The sequence below is a fragment of the Narcine bancroftii genome, unplaced genomic scaffold (genome assembly GCF_036971445.1).
Source record: "Narcine bancroftii isolate sNarBan1 unplaced genomic scaffold, sNarBan1.hap1 Scaffold_271, whole genome shotgun sequence".
NCBI lineage: Eukaryota > Metazoa > Chordata > Chondrichthyes > Torpediniformes > Narcinidae > Narcine > Narcine bancroftii.
Genome location: NW_027212006.1, coordinates 224,010 through 242,388, shown reverse-complemented (window position 1 = coordinate 242,388; position 18,379 = coordinate 224,010). Strand labels below are relative to the sequence as shown.

The window sequence follows — 18,379 nt, the reverse complement described above, 5'->3', positions numbered from 1 at the left end:
TGGGGTAGAGGGAGGGAAAGAGCGAGAGGGGGTAGAGGGAGGGAAAGAGCGAGAGGGGGTAGAGGGAGGGAAAGAGCGAGAGGGGGTAGAGGGAGGGCAAGAGCGAGAGGGGGTAGAGGGAGGGCAAGAGCGAGAGGGGGTAGAGGGAGGGCAAGAGCGAGAGGGGGTAGAGGGAGGGCAAGAGCGAGAGGGGGTAGAGGGAGGGCAAGAGCGAGAGGGGGTAGAGGGAGGGCAAGAGCGAGAGGGGGTAGAGGGAGGGCAAGAGCGAGAGGGGGTAGAGGGAGGGCAAGAGCGAGAGGGGGTAGAGGGAGGGCAAGAGCGAGAGGGGGTAGAGGGAGGGCAAGAGCGAGAGGGGGTAGAGGGAGGGCAAGAGCGAGAGGGGGTAGAGGGAGGGCAAGAGCGAGAGGGGGTAGAGGGAGGGCAAGAGCGAGAGGGGGTAGAGGGAGGGCAAGAGCGAGAGGGGGTAGAGGGAGGGCAAGAGCGAGAGGGGGTAGAGGGAGGGCAAGAGCGAGAGGGGGTAGAGGGAGGGCAAGAGCGAGAGGGGGTAGAGGGAGGGCAAGAGCGAGAGGGGGTAGAGGAGGGCAAGAGCGAGAGGGGGTAGAGGGAGGGCAAGAGCGAGAGGGGGTAGAGGGAGGGCAAGAGCGAGAGGGGGTAGAGGGAGGGCAAGAGCGAGAGGGGGTAGAGGGAGGGCAAGAGCGAGAGGGGGTAGAGGGAGGGCAAGAGCGAGAGGGGGGTAGAGGGAGGGCAAGAGCGAGAGGGGGTAGAGGGAGGGAAAGAGCGAGAGGGGGTAGAGGGAGGGAAAGAGCGAGAGGGGGTAGAGGGAGGGAAAGAGCGAGAGGGGGTAGAGGAGGGAAAGAGCGAGAGGGGGTAGAGGGAGGGCAAGAGCGAGAGGGGGTAGAGGGAGGGCAAGAGCGAGAGGGGGTAGAGGGAGGGCAAGAGCGAGAGGGGGTAGAGGGAGGGCAAGAGCGAGAGGGGGTAGAGGGAGGGCAAGAGCGAGAGGGGGTAGAGGGAGGGCAAGAGCGAGAGGGGGTAGAGGGGAGGGCAAGAGCGAGAGGGGGTAGAGGGAGGGCAAGAGCGAGAGGGGGTAGAGGGAGGGCAAGAGCGAGAGGGGTAGAGGGAGGGCAAGAGCGAGAGGGGTAGAGGGAGGGCAAGAGCGAGAGGGGGTAGAGGGAGGGAAAGAGCGAGAGGGGTAGAGGGAGGAAGAGCGAGAGGGGGTAGGGGGAGAACGAGAGGGGGTAGGGGAGAACGAGAGGGGGTAGGGGGAGAACGAGAGGGGGTAGGGGGAGAACGAGAGGGGGTAGGGGAGAACGAGAGGGGGTAGGGGGAGAACGAGAGGGGGTAGGGGGAGAACGAGAGGGGGTAGGGGGAGAACGAGAGGGGGTAGGGGGAGAACGAGAGGGGGTAGGGGGAGAACGAGAGGGGGTAGGGGGAGAACGAGAGGGGGTAGGGGGAGAACGAGAGGGGGTAGGGGAGAACGAGAGGGGGTAGGGGGAGAACGAGAGGGGGTAGGGGGAGAACGAGAGGGGGTAGGGGGAGAACGAGAGGGGGTAGGGGGAGAACGAGAGGGGGTAGGGGGAGAACGAGAGGGGGTAGGGGGAGAACGAGAGGGGGTAGGGGGAGAACGAGAGGGGGTAGGGGGAGAACGAGAGGGGGTAGGGGGAGAACGAGAGGGGGTAGGGGGAGAACGAGAGGGGGTAGGGGGAGAACGAGAGGGGGTAGGGGGAGAACGAGAGGGGGGTAGGGGGAGAACGAGAGGGGGTAGGGGGAGAACGAGAGGGGGTAGGGGGAGAACGAGAGGGGGTAGGGGGAGAACGAGAGGGGGTAGGGGGAGAACGAGAGGGGGTAGGGGGAGAACGAGAGGGGGTAGGGGGAGAACGAGAGGGGGTAGGGGGAGAACGAGAGGGGGTAGGGGGAGAACGAGAGGGGGTAGGGGGAGAACGAGAGGGGGTAGGGGGAGAACGAGAGGGGGTAGGGGGAGAACGAGAGGGGGTAGGGGGAGAACGAGAGGGGGTAGGGGGAGAGATGGAGGGGGCCAGGGTGGGGTCGGGGGAGGAGGGGCCGGGGGCGGGGGAGGAGGGGCCGGGGGCGGGGGAGGAGGGGCCGGGGGCGGGGGAGGAGGGGCCGGGGGCGGGGGAGGAGGGGCCGGGGGCGGGGGAGGAGGGGCCGGGGGCGGGGGAGGAGGGGCCGGGGGCGGGGGAGGAGGGGCCGGGGGCGGGGGAGGAGGGGCCGGGGGCGGGGGAGGAGGGGCCGTGGCGGGGGAGGAGGGGCCGTGGCGGGGGAGGAGGGGCCGGGGGAGGAGGGGGAGCAGGGGGGCGGGGGGGAGCAGGGGGGCGGGGGGGAGCAGGGGGGCGGGGGGGAGCAGGGGGGCGGGGGGGAGCAGGGGGGCGGGGGGGAGCAGGGGGGCGGGGGGGAGCAGGGGGGCGGGGGGGGAGCAGGGGGGCGGGGGGGAGCAGGGGGGCGGGGGGGAGCAGGGGGGCGGGGGGGAGCAGGGGGCGGGGGGGGGCGGGGGGAGCAGGGGGGCGGGGGAGCAGGGGGGGAGAGAGGAGAAGAGGAAAGAGAGTGGGGTTTTACCCCAAATGCTCCGTTTTCCTCCCACCCTTCAAAATGTACCAGGGGTATAGGTTAAATTGGCGGCACGGACTTGTGGGCTGAAATGGCCTGTAACTGTGCTGTATGTCTAAATTAAAGAAAAGTTAAAATGTACATTGTGCAATGTGTATGACAATAAATTTGATATCATGTGGAATTCCAGAACTAAAGTGATCAGTTTCTCTCTCTTACCCTATCCCATTTTCTCATTAATCTTAATCTTCACCTTCAAGGTATTTCAAGTTTTGGTTGATCGTTAAAATTTAACTTTATTGTCCAGGTGAGTGTATGATGCTTTGTTAATTTACAAGTGGCTTGATAGCTCAGCAGGTATCCTGCACCCTTTAAAATGAACATTTTAATTTTATTTATAGCTCCTGAAAGAAAATGACAACCACAGGACCAACATCTTCCACTGTTTCATTTTTGTATATGGAAAAACTCCAGCTCTATGCAGGTCGCATCGAAAAGCCCTTGATCTGGCTCGAGTCACAGAGTGGACCACCTCATGACCTGGTGTAAGTTGTTAGAAGCATGTTTCTTTGATCTCTTCATAGCTGGATAATATAACACTCTGATCCATTCCGTGGCCATGTCCTTTCCCCATCACTTTGACTCACTCCCGCCTATAACCTCTTCCAGGTGTACAATCCGTTAAGGTCTCGGCACTCTTCCATACCATTTGGCCCTTAATTTCTGTTCTGTCATTCAACAAGATCCATTCCTTCATTCCTATGTTTCTGCATTAAACCCTTGATTCCCTTAGTTTCGAAAGATATCAATCTTGATCTTAAATGGGCTCAGCCACTGAGTTTCCAGTGCCATCTTGGGTAGAGAATCCTAAAGATTAAGTCTGAGTGAAGGAATTTATTCCTTTTTCAGCTCTGAATAATCAACTCTTTCGTGCTGTGTGTGTGATCCCTGCTTCTAGCTGGGAAAACATCACCTCTGCAACTATTCTGTCAAGCCCCATAATTTTGTATGCTTCATTCTCCTAAGCTTATCAAGAGGACAGCGCCATCTACTTGGTCTCTCCTTGTACAGCAAAGCCCCTTTCCCAGCAACTGGTATGGTAAACTTTAAGTGCAGTCACTCTATCACCAGCTTATTCTTCCTTGGCTTGGGAGACCAGCCTAGTATTCCAAAGTACATTCTCACCCTAGATCTATTAACTGCAGTAAGATGATTTGGGTTTAGTCCTTGAATTGTGTACATCCTATATCTTGTCCTAGTAATAAAGGCCATTTACCCTCCAAATGTTTTTTGAACTTGCTCGTTAACCCTTAGTGATCCATGCTCTTGTGTGGCACCTAATCAAAGCCTGACAGCTTAAATGTACCTCATCCACTGCTGTTGTCTTATTTACTTTAACTATATCTTAAAAAGCTCATACATTTATTAAACATGATTTCCCTTTCATTTTTTGAATATTTTTAATTTTCCATCAATAAAAAAGTAGCCACACACATTTCTTCAATATATACAAATGACCACCAACTAATTACAAACATGTGATGTTCCCCCCCCCCCCCCATATAGAAAACCCCCCGCGAAAAGAAAAATTTAAACCAACCACTGGTTTATGATCGGACCGGCCACAACACAAAAAAAAAACCCAGATGCAGTGTCAGTGCTTCCAGCGGATGTGCGGGGAAGCAGTGAAGCCACTCCCTTATATAATTTCTTTATTAATTCACCTAATGGTATTTTCGTCGGAGCGCGGCTACAATTACATTCCTGTGTGTGGCAAATATGGCTGTGCTGTGTCGGGTTCTAAGATTTTTTCCATGGGAATACAGCGGTTCCTCCCTGTAGACCACTGACTGATAAGGAGAGGAAAGTCAGACTTCCAGGTCATCGCTATACGTGTTTTTGCTGTGGACAAGGCAGCTAATACGAATTGAATTTGGAATTTAGATAGTTTATAGTTTATGTCCGTAAGATTCCCCAAAAGATACAACGTCGGGTCCGGTGGGAAGGCTTCTCCCGTTATCCTGGTTAGTATTAGCTAAATCCTGCTAAAATGGGCCCACCTTTACACAGAGCCAGGTTGCTTGAACAAACGATCCCACCTCCACCCCACACCTTAAGCACATCTCCAACACCTCCGGTTTCGCCTTGTGTGTCCTTTTGCAATGTGAGATAGAGCTGGTGGAGAAAGTTGTATTGAACCAGTCTGTATCTAGAATTAATCACTTCTATCACATGGTCTCTACCAGTCTGACCAGTGTCTCTCAACTCCTTGTGATGTCCAGGTCTGACTCCCATCTCTCTGATCATCTGTGTAACTCCTGCTTGGGGCTCTCGCCTTGGAGTAGAGAGTACATTTTTTTTTCATTTTTAAACATTTTAATTGGGAATATTCTGGTCATTCATCCAATGATAATAAACAACAAATAAATATTTCCAAAAATTGAATCCCAATGCTTCAAACTTCTTCATTTGTCTTTTATGTTGAATATATTATTTAATACTTCATACATGCAGTAACTTGAATGATTATAATATATGGATATCATAAGAGAACAAATTGATTACATAGATGGTGGTTTTCAACCCATTCCAAAACCCCTCCCTCCTACCCAACCTCACACCCAAAAAAATAGAAAAATTATACAAATTGAAAAATAAAAATATGTATAAAAAAGATAGAAAAAGTAACAAAGAATCTTGGATTGCAGAGAGAGATGTTGTGCAGTGCAACTCTAACATGAACATATGGAGGAGGGTTCTGCAGGGCCAGAGGGGTAAAAAGGATATCACTACAAATTTAATCCCATTACCTGAGTATACAGGTGCCAAATTTGTAAAAATGTAGAATATTTATTTCTTAGATTATAAGTAATTTTTTCCAAAGGGATACGACTTTGAATTTCAGCATGCCACCTTGGCAATGTTAAAGGTATATCCGATTTCTCAGTGATTGCAATACATTTTCTTGCAACTGCTAATGCTAATTTAACAAATTTTAATTGATAATTTCAATTTCGGATTTGTACCTTCAATATTTCCTAATAAAAACAGATCAGGATTTAACAGAAAAAAAACAGCTCCTATAACTTGTTGTAGAAAATTATTGATAGACACCCAAAAGAATCTCTCATTTGGACAAGACCATGTTGAATGTATGAAAGGTGCTACATCCTCACCACATCTAAAACATTGATCTGATAAATCTGATTTCAATCTATTCAGCTTCTGTGGTGTGATATATAAATGATGTAAAAAAAATTATATTATACTAATTTGTACCTTAAGTTAATAGTATTAGTCATAGAACCTCTACATAAATTTTCCCAAATTTATTGATCTATTGTAATATTCAAATCTGTTTCCCATTTCTGCCCACATCTATACAATCCTAATTTAGGAGTTCCAACTTGCAATAATGAATATACCAAAGAAATAATTTTTTTGATCTCCCTAATAAGAAGTTCTACCTCAGTACAATTGGACAAAAATCATTGCTGGCCCTAATTTACCTCTCAAATATGCCCTTAATTGAAAATAACAAGGAGGAGAAGTCCCTGGTATATCATCTTTGTTCCTCAATGGTTCAAACAATGTTAATTGCCCTCTCTCATAACGGTTTCCACATTAACAATTCTTTTACGATACCAAGGATTTAAGAACTGATTATCTCTTGAAAACTCCAAAAGAGGATTAATCAATGGCATTTTAGGTGAAGAAGACCCTCCACCAAGAGTACATTCTCGAAATAAATTTCCCAGGCGCAGTATCCCCTCTGCCAATAAGTCTTTGAATCTGCCCAAACAGTGCCCTGTTGTCATTTCTTTAACCCTAAACTTTTTCAAACTGTTGATGTGAAGTAGTCTGATGCTTTCAGTTTACTCTTTCTCTATTTTTCCAATCCATGAGACCTGGAATCTGGAATTTTGGAGGATTATGCATGCACTTTCTCCCCATCTACCCCATTTAAACAATGTGGATCCTTCATGTTAATTTGATGAACTTAAACCTTATTTAAATGTGATGTTGAAGCCTTCATGTGAGTGTTTCCCTTTATTAGTGCTCCCAATCAGTCCAAGGGGAAATTGTGCAATGAGCACAATTTGGGTCAAGTCCAGAGGAACTTTGAAATGCTTCTTGGATCGCGAAATGGGCATGAGAAAATTGATTGGTTAGGACCACAGAAAACTTGCCCTTCAGCCCTTCTTGTCTGTGCTGAACTATTCTGTCTAGTTCCTCTGACCTGCACCCAGTCCATAACCCTCCGTACCCCTCCCATCCATGTATCTGTCCAAATTTCTCTTAAATGTTGAAATTGGGCCCACATTCATCACCTTCGCTCGCAGCTCGTTCTACGCAAAGAGGTTCCCCCTAAGTTTCTCTTAAACTTTTCCCCTTTCACCCTTAACCCATGCCCTCTGGTTTGTATCTCACCTTGTTGTTGTGTTTGTTATCTCACCTACCCTCAATGGAAAAAGCCTACTTTCATTTACTCTGTCTATCTCCTTCATAATTTCGTATACTCTATTAAATCTCCCCTTATTCTTCTACAGTTCAGGGAATAAACTCCTAACCTGTTTAACCTTTCCTTGTAACTCAGTTCCTGAAGTCTGGGCAACATCCTAGTAAATCTTCTCTGCACTCTTTCTATCTTATTGATATCTTTCCTGTAGTTAAATGACCAAAACTACACACAATACTCCAAATTTGGCCTCACCACTAACTACAACTTTAACATAACATCCCAAGTCATGTACTCAGTACTTGGATTTATGAAGGCCAATATACCAAAAGCTCCCTTTCCAACCCTATCCACATGTGATGTCACTTTCAAGGAATTATGTATCTGTATTCCCAGATCTCTCTGTTCTACCGCATTCCTCAGTGCCCTACCTGTGTATGACCTTTGTCCTTCCAAAATGCAACACCTCCCACTTGTCTGCATTAAATTCCATTTGCCTTTTTTTGCCCATTTTTCCAGCTGGTCCAGATCCCTCCGCAAGCCTTACCTGCTGTCCACAACACCTCCAATCTTAGTATCATCTGCAAACTTGCTAATCTTGGCCCTGGCTGTTTGCTTTGTTTTAGATTCACAACTTGTGCAAAAATTGGGGATGACATATATCCCAAAGCCGAGGCCAAAACCAAGAAGAAAGCAAAACACAATGCAGCCAAATGTGCTTGTGAAGCATTAAATCTTCATAGCGAGTCGAATCTGGTGAGTATTATGTGTTACGTTGAAGCTGCCACTTTAAACGTGCTCTGATTTGATTTGAAGCACCTATTTCTTGTTGGATTTTATCTGTTTTGGTCAAGGGGGCACTATTACAGTCAGGATTGAAGGGAAGGTGAGGCTGGAACTCTTGATAAATGGAGAATTGGGATTTATTGGTATAGATCAGAGGTGGCTAAACTTGCTTAATGTAAGAGCCACATACAATAAATTCAGGGCCGCAAGATATGGGACAGTGGCTCTGATCTTTGAGTCCTCTTTGGCCACGGGGAGCTGCTGGAGGATTGGAGAATGGCAAATGTAGTCTCCTTGTTTAAAAAAGGTTATAGGGAGAATTGTGCGAATTATAGACCAGTGAGTCTTATATCAGTAGTGTGCAAACTATTGGAGAGGTTCTTAAGGATAAGATCTATGAGCATTTGGAGAAGTACAGTCTACTAAAGATAGTCAGCATGGCTTTGTGAGAGGAATGGCGTGCATCAAAAATGTAATTGAGTTTTTTTGAGGAGGTAACAAAGGAAATTGATGCGGGAAGTAGATGTAGACTATATGGATTTTAGGAAGGCATTTGACAAGGTCCCCCATGAGAGAATTGTTAAGGAGGTCATGAAGCATGAGATCCATGGAACCTGGGCTGTGTGGGTAAAACTGACAACCAAATGCTTGAGAAGTGGAGTCCAGAATCATGGGTGTGTCTGGAGAATGGGGAAAGTTGCTGGGTACATGACCCCCCCCTAAAAGCAGAAAGATTAACTAAACTTGCATCAAGAGTCCAGTTCAAATTTCTTTATATCTTTTTAAAATTTCACATCTTTTTTTTTTTAAAGACATTTTAAAGTTTGTAATAATACAAAAATTAACAATATAATTGTATATTGAAATACAAATTACAAGAAAAATACGCCCCCCCCCTGTTAATTTACCATGATACAAGGTTGGGAAAGATCTAATATGTGGGTATTAAGTGACGACAACTTGGAACTAGACAGCACAGCAGCAAAGCTTCTAACAACCCTAAAACTTTAGACTGTGGTAACGGTCCATAAAAGGAACCCGTGTCTTTAGGAAATTAGTATTAGTTCAAGTTTCAAACTTGAGATTTATTCTAAAAGTGAATACAGTAAGATCCCTAGTATCCAGTACAGTACCTCCTGGGATTGGTAGATGCTGCATAAGTGAATTTTCTGGTTGCTTGAGATTGTGTGTTATGTGATTGGCGAACTAACGGGGAGGCATGCCAGTTTTAAACTTCCGTAACTTTTTTTTTTGCGTTTTTTTTTCAACTGGGTGCTTGAATTCTGGGGTTTTGCTGTATATGACATCACATACAACCCTGAGATTCCTTTTCCTGTGGCGAGAAGGAAAGTCTACTTATCGGTTATGTCAAAAAAAACTGTACAAAGAGAGAAAAATAAGGAAGTGCAAACAAACTGTGCAGCACTGAAAATAAATATTCAAGAATAAATAAGTCAAGAGTCCTTAAATGGGTCCCTGATTGAGTTTGTTGAGTCTGATGGTGGAGGGGTAGCAGCTGTTCCTGAACCTGGTGGTGTGAGTCTTGTGGCACCTATGCCTCTTTCCTGATGGCAGCAGTGAGAACAGAGCACGTGCTGGGTGGTGTGGGTCTTTGATGATTGCTGCTGCTCTCTGACGACAGCGCTCCCTTTAGATGTTCTCAATAGTGGGGGGGGCATGGCAAGATGGCGTAAGGAATAGTCGTGCCTTCCAGCCCTCTCCCGACTCTTTGGTATTGTTTTGTCTTTAAATGCCCGTTAAAACCTTTTCAAGGTTAGATATAGTTAGAGCTGTTAAACTAGTTTCCAATGGTACAATTGTTGAAAAAAAGCAAGAAAAAACGGCAACAGATCATTAAGAAATTACATTTTCCGAAGATATCAGAGCCTACCTGTTTACAAGAAGCCAGGACTCAGAGTGGAATGGACCCAGGAGGAGAAGCACAGGAATCAGCAGCGGCTCCGTTCTTTGCTGGTAGGGCTCTTTAAAAATGGCACCCGGCAGCCCTTAGAACAAAGGTTAGCCGGGCCCATGTATTTCAATCAACGCCCGCTATGAGCGCTGTTACAGAGCCTTTGACAGCTGAAACAGCTGGGAAGCCGCCAGCTGAAGGCTTGCAGTTAAAGGGACGTCCACTGACTGATGTAGCGGTGGCGCTGCGAAGTGCACCACCTGAAATGAAAATTTCTACAGATATTACTGGGGAGGTTATGGCAGGGGTTTCTACACGAAGTCACACTGCAAGAAAAGCAGTTAAATTAAGGGAGGGAATACAAGATCCTTTGGCTATTCAGAAACAACAGGACCCTATTGTATCTGAATCTACTTCAGTGGATAAGTTTCTTAAGAGTCTTGAATCTAAGTTAGCTGTTACATTGAAAGAATTCGCTAAAATTTTAGATCAACTTGATACTAAACTTAATACCTTGGTGGATATTAATACTCAACAGATGGCTGATTATGGAGCTTTTAACCTTAAAACGAGTGAAAGACTTGATTTTTGTGACCAAGGTTTAGTTGAGGTACAAGATCAATTACAAGATGTCAATAAAACAATTGAAACTTTACAAATTCAGAATAAAAATTTAGTGAAAAAGGTTGATTATTTGGAGAATCAATCCAGACGGAATAATATAAAAATTGTTGGTTTACCAGAAGATATGGAAGGATCAGATCCAAGAAAATTTTTTACTGAGTGGATTCCACAAGTATTAGGACAAGATAAGTTCCCGGGAGGCTTAATACTGGAACGTGCTCAAAGAACTTTGAGAAGAAAGCCTCCTTTTGGACAAAAGCCACGACCTGTTTTGGTTCGTTGTTTAAATTATTATGATAGAGAGACAATTTTGCGTGTGGCCATAAGAAGTGCACAACAAAGAAGATCTCCTTTGATGGTTCAGAATAATCGTGTTTTTTTTTTATCCGGATTTGAGTCAAGAAGTTATGTCTCAGCGACGTGAATTTAACTTTGTGAAAGAAGTGTTGTGGAAAAAAGGTTATAAAGCAACATTTAGATGGTATTGAAGATTTTTCAAGATGGTTACCAACCAAATTTTTTGATGATCTTAAGGAAGCCATGGATTTTGCTCAATCGTTACCAATTACACAATTTCAGGAAAGATGTAGTCCTCCACGGTCCCCAAAGAGAGTGGAGACACAAGATGGGAATCGAATTCCAAGGAGAAATGGAAATAATGGTGGTCGAAGTGATAAAGTTGATTAAAAAAAAATAATAATAAAAAGAAGTTTTTTTTGAGAAAATTTTAAATAATGATGATAGTTTAAGTGAAACGTGAGTTGGGAGAGGGAGCTGGGTGGGCACTCTTTTCCAGAAGTCATCAGCTACGTATGAGTTATCTCACACCCAATATTTTGTGGGACTTACCGCAATGAGCGGTTGATCCAGGAGGAGGTAGCAGTTGCCTCCTGCCTGGTATTTTTTTTCTTATTAATTTTTGGATTGAGGAGTGAAGGTTTTTTTTTTATTTTTAAAAATTTTTTTTAAATATTTTTTCTTGTAGTTCTAGGAGGGGATAAGTGGAAGGGGTTTTTTTTTCTTTTTTTTTCCTTTTTTGTGTTTTCTTTTAAATAATGTTTAAATTTAAATTTGTTTTTTTTAAATATTAAAGGTTTTAATAACTTTATAAGCATAAGAAAGTATTTGATTGTTTTAAAAAGCTTTTTATTCTTTCTTTAACTTCAAGGTGAAAGGAGCGGTAATTCTGTTGTATTTTATTTTAGTTATAGAACGAAGGGAATAATGGTGAAAGTTATAAATTGAATTGTACAATTCTTAATGAGGCTTGAATTTTGTTTGTGCTTTTTGCTCCATTTGTTGAAGATATAGTTTTTGTTGTAAATGTGTTTTTATTATTTGGATATGTGAATTTTAATGTAATGATTGGGGATATTTAAATGTGGTATTGGAGCTTTTATTGGATAAGTATTCAAGAGTAAAAGGGAAAAATGGTGGAAGAGTACTAAAATTGAATTGTACAATGCTTAATGAGGTTTGAATTTTGTTTTAAGATGGTGGTTTATGTGACTAATATGATGATAGATGTGAAGTTAGTTGATATTTGGTGAAAGTTTATTTCTATAGAGAGTGTTTTTTTCATTTTTTTTTTATGCTACAATTCTTTTTTAAGACTTGATTATTGTTTAAGAATTTTTGATAGATAATATTACTAATTTTACTAATTTTTTATATTCTTCTTTGGCTTGGCTTCACGGACGAAGATTTATGGAGGGGGTAAAAGTCCACGTCAGCTGCAGGCTCGTTTGTGGCTGACAAGTCCGATGCGGGACAGGCAGACACGGTTGCAGCGGTTGCAGGGGAAAATTGGTTGGTTGGGGTTGGGTGTTGGGTTTTTCCTCCTTTGTCTTTTGTCAGTGAGGTGGGCTCTGAGGTCTTCTTCAAAGGAGGTTGCTGCCCGCCGAACTGTGAGGCGCCAAGATGCATGGTTTGAGGCGATATCAGCCCACTGGCGGTGGTCAATGTGGCAGGCACCAAGAGATTTCTTTAGGCAATCCTTGTACCTCTTCTTTGGTGCACCTCTGTCACGGTGGCCAGTGGAGAGCTCGCCATATAACACGATCTTGGGAAGGCGATGGTCCTCCATTCTGGAGACGTGACCCACCCAGCGCAGCTGGATCTTCAGCAGCGTGGATTCGATGCTGTCGGCCTCTGCCATCTCGAGTACTTCAATGTTAGGGATGAAGTCGCTCCAATGAATTTTGAGCATGGAGCGGAGACAACGCTGGTGGAAGTATTCTAGGAGCCGTAGGTGATGCCGGTAGAGGACCCATGATTCGGAGCCGAACAGGAGTGTGGGTATGACAACGGCTCTGTATACGCTAATCTTTGTGAGGTTTTTCAGTTGGTTGTTTTTCCAGACTCTTCTGTGTAATCTTCCAAAGGCGCTATTTGCCTTGGAAAGTCTGTTGTCTATCTCGTTGTCGATCCTTCCATCTGATGAAATGGTGCAGCCGAGATATGTAAACTGGTTGACCGTTTTGAGTTTTGTGTGCCCGAATGAGATGTGGGTGGGGGGCTGGTAGTCATGGTGAGGAGCTGGCTGATGGAGGACCTCCGTTTTCTTCAGGCTGACTTCCAGGCCAAACATTTTGGCAGTTTCCGCAAAACAGGACGTCAAGCGCTGAAGAGCTGGCTCTGAATGGGCAACTAAAGCGGCATCGTCTGCAAAGAGTAGTTCACGGACAAGTTTCTCTTGTGTCTTGGTGTGAGCTTGCAGGCGCCTCAGATTGAAGAGACTGCCATCCGTGCGGTACCGGATGTAAACAGCGTCTTCATTGTTGAGGTCTTTCATGGCTTGGTTCAGCATCATGCTGAAGAAGATTGAAAAGAGGGTTGGTGCGAGAACACAGCCTTGCTTCACGCCATTGTTAATGGAGAAGGGTTCAGAGAGCTCATTGCTGTATCTGACCCGACCTTGTTGGTTTTCGTGCAGTTGGATAATCATGTTGAGGAACTTTGGGGGGCATCCGATGCGCTCTAGTATTTGCCAAAGCCCTTTCCTGCTCACGGTGTCGAAGGCTTTGGTGAGGTCAACAAAGGTGATGTAGAGTCCTTTGTTTTGTTCTCTGCACTTTTCTTGGAGCTGTCTGAGGGCAAAGACCATGTCAGTAGTTCCTCTGTTTGCACGAAAGCCGCACTGTGATTCTGGGAGAATATTCTCGGCCACACTAGGTGTTATTCTATTTAGGATAATCCTAGCGAAGATTTTGCCTGCAATGGAGAGCAGCGTGATTCCCCTGTAGTTTGAGCAGTCTGATTTCTCGCCTTTGGTTTTGTACAGGGTGATGCCATCAATTTTTTATATTAAGTTTGAGTTAAATACATGTTTTATTTTGACTCCGTTTGTTAAATATATGCATTTAAGTTTGATTTAAATATGTTTTTAAGTGTGATATTTTAGTATTAATTACTTCTCTTTTTGTTAGTATTTTAATCTGTTATGTTTTTGTTTTTGTAAGTGGGTTTTTTTTCTTACATATATTACTAACTTTATTAATTCTTCACTGTTTATTTTGGGGGGAAAGGGGGGGTATAGTTTATTTAGATTACTGATGCTGTATTGTAATTTCATTATCTTATTCTTAATTTTTTTAATGTAATCTTATATTTTATTCATGTTATAAAATCTTAAATAAAGTTTTTTAAAAATTTAAAAAAAAATAGTCGGGAGGGTTTTGCCTGTGATGTCCTGAGCTGTGTTGACTGCTCTTAAAGGCCCGCTCATGGGTATTGACATACCTATACTAGGCCATGATGCAGCTTGTCAACATATCTGTAGAAGTTTGCCAAGTTTTCGATGTCGTACCGAACCTCCGCAAATTCCTGAGAACTTAGAGGTGCTGATGTATTTTTTTCATGATGGCATTCATGGGTTGGGTCTGAAATAGTGACTCCCCAGGATTTAAATTTCCTCACCCTCTCCATCTCTAAACCCCCCAGTGATCACTATATCATAAACATCTGGTATTCCCCTCCTAAAATCCACAATCAGCACCTTGGCTTCACTAACATTGATTGTGAGGTTGTTGTTGGTGTACCGTGCAGCCAAGTTTTCAAGCGCCCTCCTGTTTACTAGGAGTTAAGAGAGTAACGCCCCAGTCCTTGGTCTAAATTGGGGCAGCCTTGTCTAAATTAACTTCAACAAAATAAGAGCATTAAAGGTGGAGGAGTCAAGTGATGGAGTAGTGGCTGGTCAGGTAAAACCACCCCTCCACAGAGAAAGTTAGTGACAAAACGAGCAAAGCTTTGAAATAAAACATTTAAAAAAAAGTCGTTAAATAAATGGTACAAGAAAAGGCTGAAGATGACTCCGAAGAAAGAAAAGCCTTCAAAGACAAGCAAGGAAGAAACAAAGAAATCACCCAACAACAAAGGTGGCGGCCTTACCAGAATCCGCGAGCTCTCCTGAAGAGGAGGGCCCGATTGGCGAAGCTGGTAAGTGGGGAGCTCGGGGACAACATCTTGCAAGGTGGCTCACGGAGACAGAAAAAATGCCAGCATTCTAAAAAAGACACTGAAGAGAGCAGACGCCAGCAGCAGGCTGCTACTAACACAACGGGAAAACTGCGGGAGAGGCATTGACAGAAACGGGCTCATTATTGAGCGAAGACATGAGCAAAAAAAAAGTGCTAGAAGAAGATAAAGAACTACGAAAAAAAAACAAATCCAGATGGTGGATAAAGAGAACTTTGATAAAGAAATAAAAACTTTAATGGAAACAATATTTGAATTTAAAGCTATGAGAAAGACTACAAGAGACAGATTAAAAGAGCCACAGAATGGAGAATGTAATGACAAATGAAAAAAAGTGAAGTGGAAGACAGTGTGTGGAAATGGAGGTGAACGAGTTGAGAGAAAAACTGAAAGATAGGGACAAAGATCAAGCCACATGACTTATTGGCCCAGAAAATACATTTTAGAGAAATGAAAAAAGGAAAAAATAGACATAGTGTTTGTACAAGAAACACACTTAACAGAGGCAGAACATCTCAAACTGAAGAGAGACTGGGTAGGTCATATAGGAGCAGCATCGTACAATTCAAAAGCCAGGGGAGTAGCTATCCTAGTTAATAAAAATTTACCAATTAATATAGAGAGAGTAATAACAGACCTAGCGGGTAAATATGTAATGACAGTATGCCAGATTTATTCAGAATTTGGAATTTGTTAAACATTTATGCACCTAATGAAGATGACCAGAAATTTATGCAGGACATTTTTTTTAAAGATAGCAGATACACAAGGACATATTTTACTAGGAGGAGATTTTAATTTTAACCTTGACCCATCAATAGATAAAACTGAGAAAAATACCACAAAAAATAAAGCAGCCAAATTTACATCAAGTTCAATGCAAGATATGAAAAGAATTGCTATATGGAGAAAACAACATCCAAAAGAAAGAGATTATTCATATTACTATAACAGGTATAACATACTATAACTTATTCTAGAATTGATGTTTTTGTTGTCGGCTCAAATTCAAGGGAGAGTCCAAAAGACTGAATATTAGGCAAGACTTTTATCAGACCATTCACCATTATTGTTGGCAAATGCTCTGGAGGATATTCTGCCGAAAAGCTATAGATGGAGGTTGAATCCCATGTTGTTAAAAAGGCAAGACTTTTGGGAGTTTATAGAGCAAGAAATCAAAATATACTTTGAGACAAATGCAAATTCTGTAACAGACAAATTTATATTATGCGACACGATTAAAACCTTTATTAGAGGGCAAATAATTTAGTTATACGACCAAAATTAAAAAGAATACTGCTGGGAAATAGAACTGTTGGAGAAAGATAGTAATCATAGAGAAAGATTTAATGAAAAGGGAGGATATGGGGGGGAAAAAAAGAGAGAATTGATGGAGAAAAAATTAAAATAGGACACATTACAAACCTACTAAGTGGAAAAAATATTATGAAAACAAAACAAAGACATTATGAATTAGGAGAGAAAATCCACAAAATTTTGGCTTGGCAATTAAAAGCAGAGGAAGTAGCAAGGACTATTGTAGCAACAAGGAAGGCGGATAAGCAAATTTCATATAATCCACAGGAGATCAATGATTTTAGGAAATTTTATAAGCTACTATAACAAATCTAAATCCTCGGGAAGAGTGTCACAATAAACAAATTCTTGTCAAATAGTGAATTACCTCAACTACAATTGGAAGAACAAAATAAATTGCTAAAACCCCTGACAACCATAAAATTAACTTATTTTCAGATTATAGTATACTTAACATGCCCAGATAAATTAATAAAAAGGTTATACACAAATTTGAAAGAATACAGGGCGATATTAGGACACAAGGTTAATATTGATAAAAGTGAAGTGATGCCAATGAACAAAGTCGACTATACAGAATGTAAAAAGGAATCTCCTTTTAAATGACAATCACAGGCTATATGATACTTGGGTATCAGAATAGATTATTTAAATCATTTGTATAAATTAAATTATCAACCATTAATGAGAAAAATATAAGAATATTTAGAGAAATGGAAAGAACTCTAATAGGGAGAGTAAACTGCATCAAAATGAATGTATTTCCATGACTACAGTACTTATTCCAAACATTGTCAGGGGAAATCTTTAAAAAATTGGAATAAATTAATAAGAAAGTTCCTATGGAAAGGCAAAAAATCAAGAGTAGCTTTGGATAAACTAACAAGGACATATAAACAAGGGGAACTGCACTTATCAAATTTCAAAAACTATTACAGGGCAGCCCAATTAAGATTTTTGTCAAACTTCTACCAGGTAGGAGAAAACTCGGCTTCTTTTAAGATAGACATAAATGAGAGGGAAATGTTCCTGAACACTTACTCTATAAGTGGGATGAGAAACTGGTGCAACTTAACAATCTACCAATACTACATAATATATTAAAAATATGGAGGAGAATACATCTAGAAGGAAAGATGATAAATGATCAAATACCAAAAATGTTGATAATGCAAAACCCATTAATTTCTTTTACAATAGATAATTTATTCTTCAAGGAATGGGCAAGAAAAGGAATTAAAAGAATAAAAGATTGCTTTTTGGGAAATAACTTATTGACATTCAAACAGTTAAAAGATAAATATGGGATATCATATGGGACAATGTTTTTGTATTATCAATTGAAAACATTTAATAGAGAAGCTGGGAGCTAGTCTGGGCTTAGTTGAGAGTAGTTGCTTTGAATATGTAATCACAGACACTGTAACAGTTAAAAGAATTATCACAAACATGTATAGTGAATTACAAAACAAGGAAAATGATGAAGTAATATACAAACCCAAGCAATGTTGGGAAAAAGATTTAATATATGGATAAAAAATGAAACATGGATGGAACAATGTGCAGGTACCATGGCTAAAACAATTAACATTCGGTATCATATTTACAATACAATTGACTCCATAGATTATATACAACACCTCAAAAAATTAAAAGAATGGAATCCAACACTATTGGACAAATGCTTCTGTTATAAACAAGAAATTGGTACAATAGTACATGCAATCTGGACATGTATAAAAGTGAAAACCTTTTGGGAGGATTTAAACAATATTAAATAGAATTACAAAAAATAAGATACCAAAAGACCCAAAAATCTTCCTGTTAAACAACATAAAAGATAAAGAATTAGGTTAAAATTAGACCGAACTCAAAAACTATTCATTATGATCGTACTAGTGGCAGCAAAAAATGCATAATGATAACTTGGAAAATGTTAACCCCTTTAAAAATACAAGAATGGTTCATAGAAATGAACAAGAGTATTCCATTAGAAAAAAATTACCTACAACCTAAAAGACAAATGCGCTTTATTTGAACAAATTTGGGAACCTTACATAACGTTTATTAGGAACCAACAATTTCACACCTCCATCTCTTGATGTGACAAGTTACAATTAAGTAAATAGTTAAATATAGTGTAATCGGACGACACGATTTTTCTCTTTTCTGTTTTGTTTGTTTTTCTCTTTTTCCAGCTTTAAGTTATGGGGGTAGGGGGATTGGAGAGGGGGAAAAATGAA

At 42.3% G+C, this 18,379-nt stretch overlaps 1 protein-coding gene across 3 annotated transcripts in view; it reads left to right on the top strand.

Moving 5' to 3' along the window:
• Positions 1-2,773: 2,773 nt before the first annotated feature.
• The window catches only part of LOC138750798 (interferon-induced, double-stranded RNA-activated protein kinase-like), a 90,733-nt gene continuing 75,127 nt past the window's right edge, over positions 2,774-18,379 (top strand). For all 3 annotated transcript variants that reach the window (XM_069912938.1, XM_069912936.1, XM_069912935.1), the window contains exons 1-3: positions 2,774-2,869; positions 2,964-3,107; positions 7,648-7,777. In XM_069912938.1, the coding sequence (XP_069769039.1) occupies positions 2,977-3,107; positions 7,648-7,777 (261 nt within the window). In that variant the 5' untranslated portion in view covers positions 2,774-2,869; positions 2,964-2,976. The remainder of the gene's footprint in view (positions 2,870-2,963; positions 3,108-7,647; positions 7,778-18,379) is intronic.